The 17,536-nt window shown below is 38.5% G+C and overlaps 1 protein-coding gene across 1 annotated transcript; it reads right to left on the minus strand.

Annotated features, from left to right (window-relative positions):
• Positions 1 to 1,885: 1,885 nt before the first annotated feature.
• On the minus strand, positions 1,886 to 10,003 carry KERA (keratocan; the record flags this gene model as incomplete). The annotated part of the gene is made up of 2 exons (XM_081330355.1): positions 1,886 to 2,052; positions 9,118 to 10,003. 2 exons carry the CDS (start codon positions 10,001 to 10,003, stop codon positions 1,886 to 1,888), a joined length of 1,053 nt encoding a protein of 350 aa, XP_081186481.1.
• Positions 10,004 to 17,536: the final 7,533 nt, after the last annotated feature.

A 17,536-nucleotide genomic window follows, 5' to 3' on the forward strand; every position in this document is an offset into this window, starting at 1 on the left:
AACAGCTGTAGGTTCTAAGTAGTCTTCAAGGATAGTCCCATATAGAACATTTTGCAATAGTCAAAACATGGAATGACTAAACCATGAGTGAATGCTGAAGTGCTGGTCCAGACATGAGTATGGCTAGATTAATTGAAGACTTTTCAGCTTGCAGCTGCCACCTGCTCCTTGAACAGGATCTATTGCTCACCATTCTTGGTCTAGAAAAACCCTGTTGAGATCTGCATAGCCTCAAGGTAGGTTAGTCATTGAATTAAATGCCATTCATATGATTTTATTGGTAGTGACAATGCAAGGCTCATTTTGTATTCTGTATTCAGTATACAGTATGACAGTTTGTATTCATTGAGAAGAACTGGAATTCAGAATTTAAACTAAGCGTAAATTATTACTGCTGGAAATAGAATTCAGATTCAGGATATTGTCCTTAAAACATAAAGATCTCTTATGGTTCTCTCTCTCTCTCTCTCTCTCTCTCTCTCTCTCTCTCTCTCTCTCTCTCTCTCTCTCTCTCTCTCTCTCTCTCTCTCTCTCTCTTTCTCTGTGTGTGTCTCTGTGTGTGTGTGTATGTCTGTCTCTCTCTGTGTGTGTCTCTGTGTGTCTGTGTCTGTGTGTCTGTGTGTCTGTGTGTCTGAACATACAGTATACTTTGCAGTACAGCCCGTGACTGTGGGATTTTCTTCAGTCAAGTATTAATAGGTCAATCCTATTTATTTATTTTTTAAATTAGCCAAATAGTTGTTATTTAGCTGGGTATATTATCATTATGTTGATAACACCAAATTGCCATTGTTCAGTTACTAAAGAATGAGCTCCACTGAACAGAATGCAACTTGTTCATAAAAAAGATATAAGATCACACTTTTATGGGACTTTCTCAGCAATTTCTACTTTCTGATTTAAATATTTAAGTAGTATGTAGGAAGAACTATATAATAGGATGGCATGAGTATTTATGTTTTCTTTCCTTGGCAGCTAGGCTTACTGTTTCTGCTATCCAGAAGGCAGAGAGTACAAAGCTTGTCTGACCAAGTCTCTGATGTATCCTCCTAGGATGCTTAATTTTGTGTTTCTTTTTCATCTATTCCTCTTCTTGATGACCAGTATTAATCTCAATGATTTTACATTCTCTGTTATTATTATTGTTGTATTTTATGCTTACCTTTTATTTATATTTAGAGATTAAATGTGTATGGATTTCTGTATCTTTCTGATATACATGTAGTATTTTATGGAGATTAAGCTATCCAGGTCTAATATGGACAAAATAAGTTTTCAACAAGACAGGGTTTACAAACAGAAAGCTTATCATTGCTCTATGAATAAATCTTCAAACAAGTTTTGCTGTTATATAGAAATGAAGATCATTTTATTTAAAAAAATGATAGAATGACATTCTTCAGGTATGTGTAGTTCAAACACTTATCTATCTTCATTTTCTACCAAATAGATTAATGTATGTTCTTACTTTTTAATTGTAAAATAATGGAGCAACTCAAATGGTGAATAAAGGAAGAAGATTGCTGATGTTTGTTCCATAATTAAACACAGCAATCTGACATTTACAGTAATATTATATCAAGATTATATCATGTCCAAATTGCATATACTATTTTTGCTTAACATAGGTGAAAATGCATACAATTCCTGAATATGCGGGCCAAGATGCATAAAATATATAACAACAAAAACTTTTTTAAACTAATTTTTCTAGCTCTTAGAATCCATCTCTTAATATTTAAAGTGAAGGAGCTACTAAGGAAAAAATTGAAAATACTTCAATGTTGCAGGAAAAATAGAAAATATGTTACAAAACATATGGAAAGTGTAACAAGTTAAATGCCAGCAAAGATGTTCATTAAATCATTGTGACACAAAGCAGTCTTTAAATAACAAGTGCCTGAAGGAGTCGGAAGCATAGCATGAGGTCCAATGGAACTGGAGGTTTGATTCCATTGCCATCCAAGCGGAGATAACGCAGCTGTGGTAAATTTCTCTCATAAGCATGATCTCCTGGGATAGGAATTGGGCATATTTGAGTTCCATTAAGACCTAAAAAACACCAAATAAATATGAGGAAAGTTACTGTAATAAATTTGATACTTTAGAATATATATTTTTTTGCATTGCTCAGAGACAGTAAGATCACCAGTCAGCAATGTGTTCTTCTTTCTCTTATGGAAGTTGAGAAAGACAACAAAATAGAGAAGTTTTGCTGGTCATCCATGAGTTAAGTTGCAAGGATACCTTGAATGTCATTTCTGAAATTATGAAGATGTTTGAGTTTTCTTTGCCTCAGCAGGCAACAGAATCTGGCTGGCCTTGTCAGGCTCAAAAGCTAAATAGGGTCAAATCTGGTTATAACTTGGATGGGAAATTTGCAGAAAATAGTTTCTAATCTTTAGATGAAGACTAGAAGTGGAAGTTGAAATATGAAGAAAGTATGAATGATTGCCAAGAAGTCAAGCTCAACTAGGTGACTTTATTTTTTTAATGGAATTTGCAATAAATTGTAGTTCTCATTCCTTCTGTCTGTCTGTCTGGAGTTGTTGGCAATCAGGATGTATATTAATTTAATAAATAATTCTAAGCATTGCAATCAAAGTGAAGTCACTGACAATTTAAAGGGAGATTTAATGCAGAAGCACATTTAATATTTACCGTATATACTTGAGTATAAGCCGAATTTTTCAGCCCACTTTTTGGGCTGAAAAATTCCACTTCGGCTTATACTCCAGTCAACAAAAAAACTTACCGAGGACTTGTGCGCGGCCGAGGCTTTGGTGCTTCCGGGATCGCCCGCACCTCTCCCAAGCCACCGCCGTCCGAGACCTGCCGAAGTTTGGGGAGGTTTGGGGAGGTGCGCGCGCACCTCCCCAAACTCCGCGCCTTGCCTGCCTGCTTCTTTCCGCAGCGGAAAGAAGCAGGCAGGCAGGGCGCGGAGGAACGGAGACTTGCCGACGTTTGGGGAGGTTTGGGCGCCTCCCCAAACCTCGGCAGGTCTCCGTTCCTCCGCGCAGACCTGCCGACGTTTGGGGAGGTTTGGGCGCCTCCCCAAACCTCGGCAGGTCTCCGTTCCTCCTGCCGACCTTTGGGGAGGTTTGGGCGCCTCCCCAAACCTCCCCAAACCTCGGCAGGTCTCCGTTCCTCCTGCCGACCTTTGGGGAGGTTTGGGCGCCTCCCCAAACCTCCCCAAACCTCGGCAGGTCTCCGTTCCTCCTGCCGACCTTTGGGGAGGTTTGGGCGCCTCCCCAAACGTCCCCAAACCTCGGCAGGTCTCCGTTCCTGTTTGGGGAGGTTTGGGCGCCTCCCCAAACCTCCCCAAACCTCGGCAGGTCTCCGTTCCTCCGCGCAGACCTGCCGACCTTTGGGGAGGTTTGGGCGCCTCCCCAAACGTCCCCAAACCTCGGCAGGTCTCCGTTCCTGTTTGGGGAGGTTTGGGCGCCTCCCCAAACCTCCCCAAACCTCGGCAGGTCTCCGTTCCTCCGCGCAGACCTGCCGACCTTTGGGGAGGTTTGGGCGCCTCCCCAAACGTCCCCAAACCTCGGCAGGTCTCCGTTCCTGTTTGGGGAGGTTTGGGTGCCTCCCCAAACCTCCCCAAACCTCGGCAGGTCTCCGTTCCTCCGCGCAGACCTGCCGACCTTTGGGGAGGTTTGGGCGCCTCCCCAAACGTCCCCAAACCTCGGCAGGTCTCCGTTCCTGTTTGGGGAGGTTTGGGCGCCTCCCCAAACCTCCCCAAACCTCGGCAGGTCTCCGTTCCTCCGCGCAGACCTGCCGACCTTTGGGGAGGTTTGGGCGCCTCCCCAAACGTCCCCAAACCTCGGCAGGTCTCCGTTCCTGTTTGGGGAGGTTTGGGCGCCTCCCCAAACCTCCCCAAACCTCGGCAGGTCTCCGTTCCTCCGCGCAGACCTGCCGACGTTTGGGGAGGTTTGGGCGCCTCCCCAAACCTCCCCAAACCTCGGCAGGTCTCCGTTCCTCCGCGCAGACCTGCCGACCTTTGGGGAGGTTTGGGCGCCTCCCCAAACCTCCCCAAACCTCGGCAGGTCTCCGTTCTTCCTGCCGACCTTTGGGGAGGTTTGGGCGCCTCCCCAAACCTCCCCAAACGTCGGCAGGTCTGCGCGGAGGAACGGAGACCTGCCGAGGTTTGGGGAGGTTTGGGGAGGCGCCCAAACCTCCCCAAACAGGAACGGAGACCTGCCGAGGTTTGGGGAGGTTTGGGGAGGCGCCCAAACCTCCCCAAACGTCGGCAGGTCTGCGCGGAGGAACGGAGACCTGCCGAGGTTTGGGGAGGTTTGGGGAGGCGCCCAAACCTCCCCAAACAGGAACGGAGACCTGCCGAGGTTTGGGGACGTTTGGGGAGGCGCCCAAACCTCCCCAAAGGTCGGCAGGTCTGCGCGGAGGAACGGAGACCTGCCGAGGTTTGGGGAGGTTTGGGGAGGCGCCCAAACCTCCCCAAACAGGAACGGAGACCTGCCGAGGTTTGGGGACGTTTGGGGAGGCGCCCAAACCTCCCCAAAGGTCGGCAGGTCTGCGCGGAGGAACGGAGACCTGCCGAGGTTTGGGGAGGTTTGGGGAGGCGCCCAAACCTCCCCAAACAGGAACGGAGACCTGCCGAGGTTTGGGGACGTTTGGGGAGGCGCCCAAACCTCCCCAAAGGTCGGCAGGTCTGCGCGGAGGAACGGAGACCTGCCGAGGTTTGGGGAGGTTTGGGGAGGCGCCCAAACCTCCCCAAACAGGAACGGAGACCTGCCGAGGTTTGGGGAGGTTTGGGGAGGCGCCCAAACCTCCCCAAACGTCGGCAGGTCTGCGCGGAGGAACGGAGACCTGCCGAGGTTTGGGGAGGTTTGGGGAGGCGCCCAAACCTCCCCAAACAGGAACGGAGACCTGCCGAGGTTTGGGGACGTTTGGGGAGGCGCCCAAACCTCCCCAAAGGTCGGCAGGTCTGCGCGGAGGAACGGAGACCTGCCGAGGTTTGGGGAGGCGCCCAAACCTCCCCAAACAGGAACGGAGACCTGCCGAGGTTTGGGGAGGTTTGGGGAGGCGCCCAAACCTCCCCAAAGGTCGGCAGGAGGAACGGAGACCTGCCGACGAGCCTTGGCCACACAGGGTATTCCTGTGTATTCAGGCTTGCAAAATGGCGGATCGAGCCTCTGCTGGCGGCAGAGGCTTGCAGAACGGCGGATCGGCTTATACTCGAGTCAATAACTTTTTCCAGTTTTTGGGGGTGAAATTGGGGGTCTCGGCTTATACTCGAGTCGGCTTATACTCAAGTATATACGGTATTTATTTTCCTTTTAAAGCAGGCTACAAAGGGCACAAATATCCAAATACATTTCAACGCTTTCTGTAAAGTTTTCCATCATCCTTTTTATAAATCTTTTGTGACTTTTATTTTACAACATCATAATTAAGGTAATTTTGTAATTTTAGAGAAATGAAATTATTACCAGTGTAATTAGATGCATTTGAACAACTCCAAATTCATAGGTTTGTAAAATGTAAAATTAGAGATGGTGAAGCATGTACATCTCAAGATGGTATTAAAGGGATTAAGGAGTCTTTGTACCACGTTGTCACTGAAATTGTTGAAAAATGACAATTGCCATAAAATTGATGTAGAATTTGATAGTGTAGTTTTCCAAATATTAGAATGCATATAAAATATTGAAATGAATATAAAATAAGGTTGTTTGTAGAAGTGAATTAATTGTGAATTAAAGAAGAAATGGATTAAAAGAAATGAAATAAAGTGAACTAAAAATCATTCTTCCTGGATACAGAAGAGCTATGTTTAAAGTTCTGCTCAATTTTTAAGGTAGTTGCTTTAGCATTTGATATTAGCCTGGTCTATTTCTCAAACTTATTTGATGAATAAATTGAAATAAAGTTATATTTAAAGCTACTCTTGGTCATAAGGGTAGGGCTGGGGGTAGGAACTCTAATGTTGACATTTTTATAAGAGTTTAATTATTAAATAAGTCAAATAAAATCGTGAAATGGTTTTTAGTTTCACACAGTTACATTGGTGTTCATAAATCAAAAGTCCAATTTGTTAAAGAATTATGTAATCATTGAAATGTGGAAATTAGGTCAGCTGACTTTAGTGAATGTATTTTGAAATTGCTATTGTAATGGAAAAAGCTTAAAACAATTTCAAGAAAAATAATAAATATTTAAGGACTACTAAAGTTCTGCATCCACAGTTTTAGCCATTACATTCAAATCCCCCGAACCTTTGTTGAATAATACCTTTAAATATAGTCCTGGCAATATTTTACCAGATAAATCTCAGACAAAGAATTATACAATTTGAGGGTGCACTTGAATTTCTCTCCGTCTTTTTTTAAAGTTAAAGCACCCTTAACAAGGAAAGGAAAAATGTTCACCTTTATTTTTGCCAGTTTTATTTCAAAGGTCAGAAACTCATTGAGTTGTCTTCAGCAACTGTATGAAGGGGAAATTTTCTTAAAGTAAGAGAGTTTTAAAAATCAAAAAGCATTGTGTTGAATAACAATGTATTTTCATAGAAAATTAAACAGTGTCCTGTAATTTTTTGTAGTTTGTGGCTTAGAATAAATTTTTGTGCATTCTGATTTATTAGATAGTTCTGTTCTCTGCTATGAATATCTATTAGGCCCATCTATACATTATAAGAAGACATAATATAAAATGTGTGGCTGATTTCACTAATTTAAGTTATTATCTCCAGCTTATGCCTCCAACCCCCATCCCATCTATTTATCCACTACTAAAGTTCAGAGTTGTCATGCAATTCATCTATTTGGTGCTCATTTTATTTATATTCGCATTAAAAAGCAGAGAAACTTCATTCTCAGAGTTGCTGGAATCAGATGGCATATCAATTTAATATATTATTATGGTTAGTTGCACAGGCAGCCGATGCTTAGACTGCATTTAGCCTATTTACCCACCTATCAAGTCCTTCCCAAGGACCTGGGATCAGCAGATGTTGTTTGATGGTATTATTATTTTGTTTGGTTGCACAGCCAGATGTTTAGTTTGGATTTGGCATTTTTATCCACCTATTAAATTCTTCCATTATTACTATTATTCTGATGTCTCTTCCTAGTTGGGGAGGCCAAAACTTTGTTGTAAATACTGAGCAGCATTCATCATGAATATCTTAATTAGTTCTTGTATTGTTGTAGTGATAGACATTTCAATAGATAAAATACATCAAATAATCCTATATAATTTGTATTTCTGATTTTTGGCTAGTTCTGATTAAAGAAGCATCTTTTTTTGAGTTATCCATTCTAATTCTTTCATTTGGATTCTGACTGGGCAGGTCCAAGTGAGTTCCCAGGGCAGTTTTATGATGTTAACTGGATTGAATTTGATTCTGATTACAATTGATTACAATGAGGAGAATAATATCCTCTGAACTGTAACATCATCTACCTGTTTATAACATCCAGACCTCTCTTGGGTTGAGAAGATGGCCTGGGAGGGGACCTGTGGTTGGATCCATGCAATGGTGTCAGCCTCTTTGAGGGCAGAAATGATCCCTTTGACCTCAAAGGTGATGGTATCCCCTTTCTCAAGGGGCACTCATGGACTTTGCCACTGGGGACTGTTACTGTCCATTTTCCAATCTTCCCTTTATGGCTATTATTATATGTTCAGTTAGCTTTTGCAGAGCTGGGGTGGAAGTAGTGTATTCATTTCCATATAATTATTGTACTCTCAGTATATTTTGATATCATTGGCTATGTTATCCTTCTGACTAGTTTGGGAGTTGGAAGTGGGGAACCTTGTGCTACAGTGATTTGCTTCCTTCCTCAGTAGTCAATTTTAATTGGCATTGAATAGGGAACAGATTGTGCCCATAATCCCTCATTAATGGGGTACCTTAGGGCTCAATGTTCTTACCCCACCTGTTTAACATTTGCATGAAACTGCTTGGTTATGTTATCCATAAGTTCAGAATCTAGTATCATTATATTGTATACACCAATTAATATAATCTACATGGCTGCACAGGGAAACCTGTCAGAGTACTTATCCAATGTTTGAAAGCTCTTCAGGAGGAAACTAAGAGGAACAGACTCAAGATCAATCCTGTCAGGTTTGAGTGGCTGTGGCTGTTTGGGTTTCCCTAAATCTGGCACTTCATGGCTATCACTATAAAACAGCATAAGACTATTGTTCTTGGATGAGTTGCACTTTGGGAGTTCCCCTGCTTTGAATTCTTGCTCAAAGAAGTCCAGAAGACCCTCGTATAGGTCTGCCTTGTACAGCAGTTATGCAAACTTTCTTCAGTTTGGAGGCCTTTCCAACAGTCCGTTATGCCCTATTCAATTCCTGATGTGACTATCCCATGTATATAGGTTTGTCCCTTGAAAACCATGCAAAATTGCACCTGATTCAATAGGCAGTGGCATAGGCAATAGTGGGAAATTCTTGTTATACCCATTCTCATCACTGCTTAGAGAGCTGCATTGGTTACCAAATGGGTTCCCAGTGAAATTCAGGATACTAGTTGTCATTTATGCAGCACTTCATGACATAGGGTTTAATTATTTGAAGGGGTGTATACCTCTAATAGTTTCTATCCATTTAGTATAATTGCACAAAATGGGTGTGCTTTGGGTGCCTCCAGTTAAACACTGTTATTTTGCATAACCAAGAATGCATGCCTTCTCTGACATGATTCTAGTGTCTGGAATAGCATCCCGCTCGAGATACATACATATCTCACCCTTCAAATATTCTGAATGGCTCTGAAGACTTACTTTTTCTGATGCCTGGCATTAGGGGGTTCGTGGAACTTTTGACAATTTTTTGTTTGTTATTTGTATGGCTTTATATAAGCACTGATATTTCTATATTATATATTCTTTAGAAAGAATATGAGCCACCCAGAATGTTTTTGGAGTTGAGTTGCCTTGAAAACTAAGGAATAAATATATAAATAATAATAACGTACCATTATACATGTGAACAATTTCAAAATGTTGCTTTTTTATTTTACTGTATGAAACATAATCTGAAGCATATTATTCAGAAAAGAAATCAGATAATTACAAGATGACAAATATCTGTAAATAGTAGGAAAACAGAGTTACTACAAAGACTTGGGCCATATACACTTACTATTGATTCTGTTGTTATCAAGATGAAGATGCTCAAGATGGACACTGATAGCTGGGATTATGGTGAGTTCATTGTATGATAGCTGAAGATCAAGAAGGGATGAAATATTAAAGACTTTGCTTGGTAAACCTCTATCAGTTAATTTATTGTTGTTCAGCCGTAGGGAAACTAATCTGAGCATTGTTTCAAAATAATTTTCTGGTATTTCTTCAATAGAATTACTGTCCAAAAATAGCTGGATCACATTAGCAGGAAGGATTGGTGGCATTTTTGTAAGGGAATTTTGAGCAAAGTTGAGTTGCATGAGACTGCTTAGTCCTTGAAAGGTGTTGCTGGAAAAAGCATTGTCCAACAGTTTGTTTTGATGTAAGTCTAACATAGTTAGGTTTTCCAAATTGTTGAAGACACCTTGAGGGATTGTACTGATTTGGTTTCTTGCTAAACGCAATTGTTCAAGGCTTCTTGGCAGGGGACCAGGCACTTCTTCTAAATAGTTGTCTTCCAGATACAAGTAGAGTAAACTTTTTAAATTGTTAAACACATTCTTTTCAATTCCATCAGTAGTGATTTTGTTGTTGTTCAGATTTATCCATTTTAGTTGGGTGGCATTCATAAAAGACTTCTTTGTAATTGTTTCAATAAGATTGTTTTGGAGATAGAGATACCAGATTCTTGGTGGGATGACAGGTATTTCTTTAATTGCCTTGCTATCACAGTATAAAGCATTTGGGAAGTTTGGAGGACAGAAACATTCCTGTGGACACTCAAAACTATAAAACAACCAGTTGTATGGATCAGATTCATCATCCATTGTTCTGATAGTGCGAGTCCACACAATATTAGCTATGAAGGTTACCAAAAGGCTGGAACAAAATATTATATTCATAGTTTACCTTAAAAAGAGGGCAAAATGAAGTTATAGAATACATGTGCATCTTTTGTCTACAGCAACATAAGAGTAAAATATAGTGTTATATCATTTCCCTACCCCAACATTTATTTTTAAAAAGTGTTGCTTAGGAGCACTCTGCAACTAATTTGTGCATCAGTCTAGAATCTTGCTACTCAACTAAGCTGCATTCACATTCAATATTTGTTCAAAAGAAAGTTAAAAAGAAGTTTGACTTTCTAACTGGTACCAGATAGACCAGATGTTTACCTGGTCTTACCCTTAACCTGGCAACATATTTATTTACAAAAAAACCCCACTGTCAGTCATACATCAACTGATTGACATCATTGTTTTTATTGACAGATTTCCTGCCTTAATCCAGTGATTCTTTAAAGAATGTTTGTATCCTGTGATGGGAAAGCATCTTGATCAGATTTTCTAGGTCAAGATCTTATTACACACAGAAGAAGAACATCCAAGAATATTAGAGCTGCTCTTTGGGCAAGTGTCCTCTAAGTGTGGAGAACTTTGTTTGAAAAATCTACTACTTTTAGTTATTCCCTTTGCTACAAATTATTGGCTTCTAAACAAATGTAATTACTCTGAAAACAGATTCTGTCTAGATCTTCACTTCTGTTGCTTGACATATAATTAGAATTCTTTGCCAAGATCCATTCTTACCAAATTTACATTGAAGGTAATATTTTCCATTGCTGTACATCAAAAAATGAATACACAAGCCAAATTTCTATTATATGATAACATTTTTACAATTCTCTAATAGTACATCTCAAATTATAAGAATCTTGATTGATAAAAAATTAGTATTTAAAAAAGGAGAGACCAGCTGGAAAAACATATACTGAAGTGCTCTAAATAATTAATTAATAACAAATATTAATGTTGAAAATTAAAGGGAGTATTAAAGAAACAGGAAAACAATATTTTGCTTTCTGTATGGTGGGAGGTGGTGGTGGCTGTGTTTGTATACTGTTTCTCTACAACATGAAAACCAACATCACAATGTTATGTTAGGCTTTGAAATTGATGGATAATTCTAAATTTCTAGGTATCATATAAACTCAGGGAGAGACACAGAGGGAGACTAAATGATTTTGACGGAATACTGTAATTTATTAATACATTAATTTGGCATCTCCTTCTTCTACATAAATATGCATGCTTATTCCCAACATTTTCCTCCATAGGTTTGGTACAGGAGGTGCCTGAAAAATCATTAAAAACAAATAACATTTTTCCTTTCAGAACTAGATGTATATTCATTTCGCAGAAATTTGTAGCATTCAAGTCTAAAATATACAGGCACATCACCCCAAATACCTGACTATTTTTTCTAATTTAACACTGTTTCAGATTCTAACTTACCTCAGCTTGGATTCTCTTCTTTCTATGGTAACTGTTGCTAGACTATGTGAGATGATCAGGCAACAGGCAATGTTTTAAGAATACAACCTAATATATATGTTTGTGTGAGTGTGTGTGCGTGTGCGTGTGTGTGCGCGCATCAGTGACTACAAATTTAACCCCTAAAATAGCTACTTACCTCAGCACCTACACAACAGAATACAGGAAATTCTGTATTTCCCATCAAGATGCCTTTGGAGTCATTCCCGGTGAATACTAAGTTCAAGTTTGAAAATAATGGACTGATTGTAGTAGAAATCAGTAATATTAATGCAGATACATTCAGATATTTGCATTCATTTTCAAGCCACTCTAATTAGAGAACAAAGAACTTAAACTAGTGCCATCTGTTCCTGTAGAAATCTTTTATTTGATTTTGATAAAAAACAGATGCAGGAATGCTTTTACATATATTATTCTTGATTAGGAAGACTAGAGAAGACAGTTCAGAAGTCTTGCTGAAATGTATTAGCTACTATTGGAAGAGTTTGATACAATAAGGAAAAAAATATTGTCTACAAAATTAGGACATTTTCTAGGATTAAAACTTTGTCACATACTCTAAATTTGGCTTTTACAATCACTCTCCATTTATATTCTTTATGCTTAAATCCTGTTAAGAATTTCTTTACATCTGGCTTTCCAACTAAGGATATGTCCATGACACATGGGAGAAAGAAGAAATAGAACCAAAAATCATTACTATTAGCATAACCAGATCAATATCCCATAAAATCTGTCTTTTTCATTGGCTGATTCAGCTGATGATGTAGGGTAAAAGACACTTATGAAAGCTAACAAGTCTCATTGAGTGAGATGTGGATTCATCTCATCTAGTATAATCAACACAGACTTGCAGCATTTTCTAGGTTTTCATGACGGAACACCTGATCTAAAATTGAAGTAAACATTTAATGTTTGCCACTGTTGAAGAGCAAACAAGCAGAATGGCCTACATGTTTCATCATTAGTTGTTGAGAAGAAAGAACAGAGTTATGTGGAGTCTGCTCCAACATAATGGAGGTCTAGGTTAATTAACTTTTGAAAATGCCTTATTAGCTACTGGATTCTTGTATAACTAGTACTTGCATGATCCTATAATCAACATCCAGTGCCTCTCAACAGAGACACTGAATTTAATTCCTCCTGCTATCTCCTTACCTCATGAGACTGACATTGTGAAAACATGATATCAATTATAGTGGTACAAAAACATCACATGAGCATTTTGCAGACTTCTTAAAGCCTTAGCATTATGATACATATAGATATGAACTGAAAAGTTTCAGAAAAGGTAGACCCGCAAAAAAATGGATAATGTTAAAAAGACAATGAAAAGTAATAGAATATAAGAAGGAAGTTTACTTTTGTTTTATTCTATTGAAAGTTTTTTTACATATAGCACATGAGATAATATGGAAAACAATAAGACTAGCAGAACACCTGATTATTCTTCTGAGAGATTTTTAAAATGAAGAAGTTCAAAATAAAGAAGGGAATGAAGAGGATTCATATTGACCTGATATATCTAAATTATATAGCAAATATATATAAAAAAAATGTAGGATTGAAAGCAATGCCAGCTGAAATCAAATTGGAGTTCAAAATATTAACAATTTTTGAAATATACAAATGCATACAGCTAAGAAAGAAAGGAAAAAAAAGAAGTTAATGTGGAATTGCACAATTGAGATAGAGTAAGCCAAAGAAGATAGGTACCTTTCATTATGGATTTAATTACAGTTACTGTAGTAAGAGTATCAAAGAACCAGCTGGTCAATCCTGAATCAGATAGAAAACCCACAGGATTCAGTCTCAAAACAGGTAAAAGGTGACTGAACCTGTAAGTAGTTCCTTAAAAGAACCAGTTCATTCTGTGCTTGCTTGGGAGTTACGTGGGCTTAGAAAAATAAGTATAAGAGTTGAGATAGACCTCTCACACAAACACAAATGTGTACAAATGCTCACCAAAATTCTTGTCTGTGTCCTTTTTGTACTCATAATGATACAATGATGATTTTTTTTCATTTTAAAATTAATTATTTTGGAGAAAAAGTAGTCTTCCTTTCAGGTACATCAAAATTCTTTATTCAAAGTTTTAACACTGAATTTCAAATAAATGTAGTTATGAGTACACTATGTAGTAAATTTCAAAGAACATAAAGCTTTATTAATTCAGTTTTAAAGATAAATATATTTAGATATACCATTTTAATTAAAGTCCATGAAAACACAATCTTTCAATGCTTCGTCTGCCATCACTATGCTGTTTTCTGCTGAAAAAAATGACTAAAGGCAGTAATTTAAATAGTAAGCTTTTTTATGGTCAATAAAATTATGGTCTATTTAATTTTACTAGCCATTGACTGGCACTGGTTTTTTTTCCACCTTACTTGTTTGGATAAATCTGTGTACAACATAAGTTTCGTAAAAAAAACCTCTAATTAGAAGAATAACATCAAGAGGAAGGAACAAAGGTTAAATTGGAAACAAACTTTAGTTATTATTTTATCAGTTCTGTTTCTCTCATTTTGATCAGTTTTCTCTGAAAAGTAATTCCATTGTAAATCTTAATATAATATGGCATATGATTTTTATTTATTTTTTACTTATTTTATTCAGTAGTTATATCCTGCAGTTGTCAAAATAATTTAACCTACCATCACATGATGATCTTGTATAGAAAAACCTAGAGAGAGAGCTGACCTGATTGGATCTAATCAGTCAGGCAGATTAATATAGGACAAGGCAGTCCCTCAAATAAACAGACCTTGAACAATATCCAAAACCCAACTGACAACAATGCACCTCCAAAGTAGTGGATCACCTGAATGTATTAGGATAACTGTCTCTGCCGAGTTCATCAATTTTATACCAGCCATAGTTTTAAATATTTTAAGTAATCGAAGCAGGATGTAACTAAGATATGAGTGACTGTAAGAAGAGTGTCTCAATCCTGGAGTGGGTGCACATGATGCATTAGACAAAGCCCTTCCTGACACAGCTGCCAACAGCTGTTTGAGAGGGATCTACTAGTCAAGGAACACTTTCAAACTGTGAATTACATTTAAATAGGTGATTACAACTCCATATAGAATCATATATAGTACTTCTTGGAATCATTTGACCCATAAAACAAAAGCCAACTCTTCTTGGAAGATACAATCTGATTCTATTCTTTCCTTCAGACACTGGGTCAGCACTTCTGTGGCATCATGTGATAATAGTGAACTCTGTTCTAATGAATACCCTCCCATAGTGGTTTTATGTAAACATTGTACAGAATACTGAGGCACTTTAAAAAATTAACATCTCCAGGTAGGTCACACTTCCTCAACTAGAAACAGTATTTCAAGAAGGAGGAAAGCCATTACCATTGAGTACTCCCCATAGCAATCCATGGAAGTGGTCCAGACATATATCATGGTTAATGGTATCAAAAACTGGAGATTAATGGAGATTCAGAGGGTGCCTTCCTCTGGATCCAGATCTTTCAAAGATAATCCACAATTCCAAATCTTAGGGGGAATGCTGTTTCACAACACAGGCATCATGGTAGACAAGGCACACTGCTTGAACCCCACAAAATGACACTGCTTTACCAGTAGGAGACAGAGCTTGCTCGTGATACCTAATCTAGTGGGACATATAGAAACAATTGGGAAGAGGTGTTTCTGCAAATAACCTGTCCCCATTCCATGTAGGTCTTTTGATATGATAATTAACACTTTGAATTGAACTCAGATATCTACTGGTAGCCCCTGCAGCTCACATAGCAATGGGTGTGCCAAATAATGAACGTGCTGCTGAGTCCCGGACCAACTAAAGTTTCGGAATGCTTTTCAAGGGAATCCCCAACACAAGTAGAGAATACTTCAATAGTTCAATCAGGAGATAACTAAGCTGTCATGAGTGATCATGAGCAATACTTCCCAACTGAGAAACAACTATAACTGGTGCACAAAAAGTAATTGTGCAAAGGCTATCCAGGCTATGGCTGCCACCTGCTGCATAAACAGGAAGAAAAGACTCCAGGAGACACCCCAGATTATAAACCAATAAAAAATCACTAGTTGTGAAGAGCTCTAAACCCTACCATCAGTCAGTTAGGTAAATAGGACAGAGGTACAATTGGGGTAAAATCAGCATACTGATAATACTTACCTCCATAGTTACAGATGACCTCACCAAATGGTTTCATGTAGAGTTAAATAGGAATAGGAAGATAATTTATGGTACCCCACAATTCAGGATCATATCATAATTGAGAGTATTACAGACTAACCTGGCATTTAGCAATATCAGACAAATGAAGCTGGGACACTGAAGCTTTGATTGCCAAACTTCCACCTTATACCCAGTCTTGAAGTCTGTTTGCCAAGGATCCAAACGATCCATTTCAATATATCACTGAGTTTTGAATGAACACCAATTGGACTGATACTTTAATATGAATGTAAAATTGTGTGCAAATTAATACATGCATTTGACACAGCAACAAAAGAAAAGTAAACACTGAATAAGATATGTTTTAAACAGTATCAGAAAACATAACCAATCCAAGATATTTGGAAGTCTGAGTAGAATCCAAGAAATCCAGTTTATCTGAACTTTTAATTTCTATATTTATTATTCTGTTGATGAATAAGTAGGTGGAAAAGGGATGGGTTACCTTTGTTTCAAAAAATGAATTAAAAACACCTTTAGAAGAAAAAACAACATCTTGGCTGTCTGATATTTTGGGTAGTGGAATACCAGCTTTCTTAGAAGTTTAAAGTCAAAAGGCAATATTTGGTGATGATGTGGCTTGGCTCCTGTTGAAGTCGAATGAAATTATAACAATATATTCAGATAAATTTAGTTTCTTCCAAAAGTAGTCTGTGCATATATATTTTCCCCTCTGTCCTCTGATTCTTTTGCAATGATTTGAGTTTGCTTATTTGCTATAAACATATGAACTTATACAAAGAGCTTTTAGATAAAGATTCTGTATATAAAACATAACCCAGAAAAATTTACACTAAAATGGAATTTGGGAGTTAATAACAGAGCCTAATCCTTTTGGAGACACATTTATACATTTAGATACAAATGTAAAGTCAGAATAAAATGCAAGCTAATGAAAAAAGAATTTGGGACAGACTCCAGACTGCAATATTTAGTGTATCAATAGGTTTCAACCTTAGCAACTTCAACATGCTGGCTAGGGAATTCTGGGAGATGAAGTCCACACATCTTGAAGTTGCCAAGTTCAGCTTAAGAACTTGGCATAAGAACTTCAGCAACTTCTTTCAACTGGAACACCTAATTCTAGAAACTGACACCTATGAAAACAAATGCATTGCTTGCTACAATTTAGATTTACCATATTTCCAAATCCAGGAACAAGATATCACCATAATCATGAATTTACAAACTTTAAAAAAATCTAAATTCATAGCCTCTCATTTTGCAAAGCTTTATTGAGTCTGCTTTAAGAAACAAATTCCCATGGCTGTGCTTTAGTGCTTGTGCTTCAAGGGATGTGATAGAAACCTCCCAGATTTTTTCATCTTCCACCTATTGCCTGCATTCACAAGTAGGGCTTATGTTCAGAAGTTAGGGCAAAAAGAAGCAACTATAAGCATCTCCTGGACAGAGAACTGCTGGCTCATGAGTTTCTTTGGTTGAAGATTATAAGCAATGTGCACACCTCAGGAAAGAAGGCTTTTCAGAATTACGTGACATATGTGAAAAACCTCATAGCAAGGCTGAGATTAAACTTTTCATAAAATATAGCCTATATCCTGTGTCCATCTAGTTATTCTTTATGAATATTTTTTCAACCTTAACTGGAGATGTCAAATCCAGTCATTTTTTTTCCAATTACTGTGCAGTTCTTAAGTTAGTAACATTGTTGTTAAGTGAATCTGGCTACCCCATTGACTTTGCTTGCCAGAAGGTTGCAAAAAGTGATTGCATGACTCAAGGACACTGCAGCCATCATAAATATGAGTCAGAGGCCAGGTGTCTGAATTTTGATCACATGACCACGGGGTCATAAGTGTGAAAAATGGTCATAAGTCCTAAAACAATCATAAGGCACTTTTTTCAGTGGTGTTG

The sequence above is a fragment of the Vipera berus genome (genome assembly GCF_964194415.1).
Source record: "Vipera berus genome assembly, chromosome: 6".
In the NCBI taxonomy this organism is placed as follows: Eukaryota; Metazoa; Chordata; class Lepidosauria; order Squamata; family Viperidae; genus Vipera; species Vipera berus.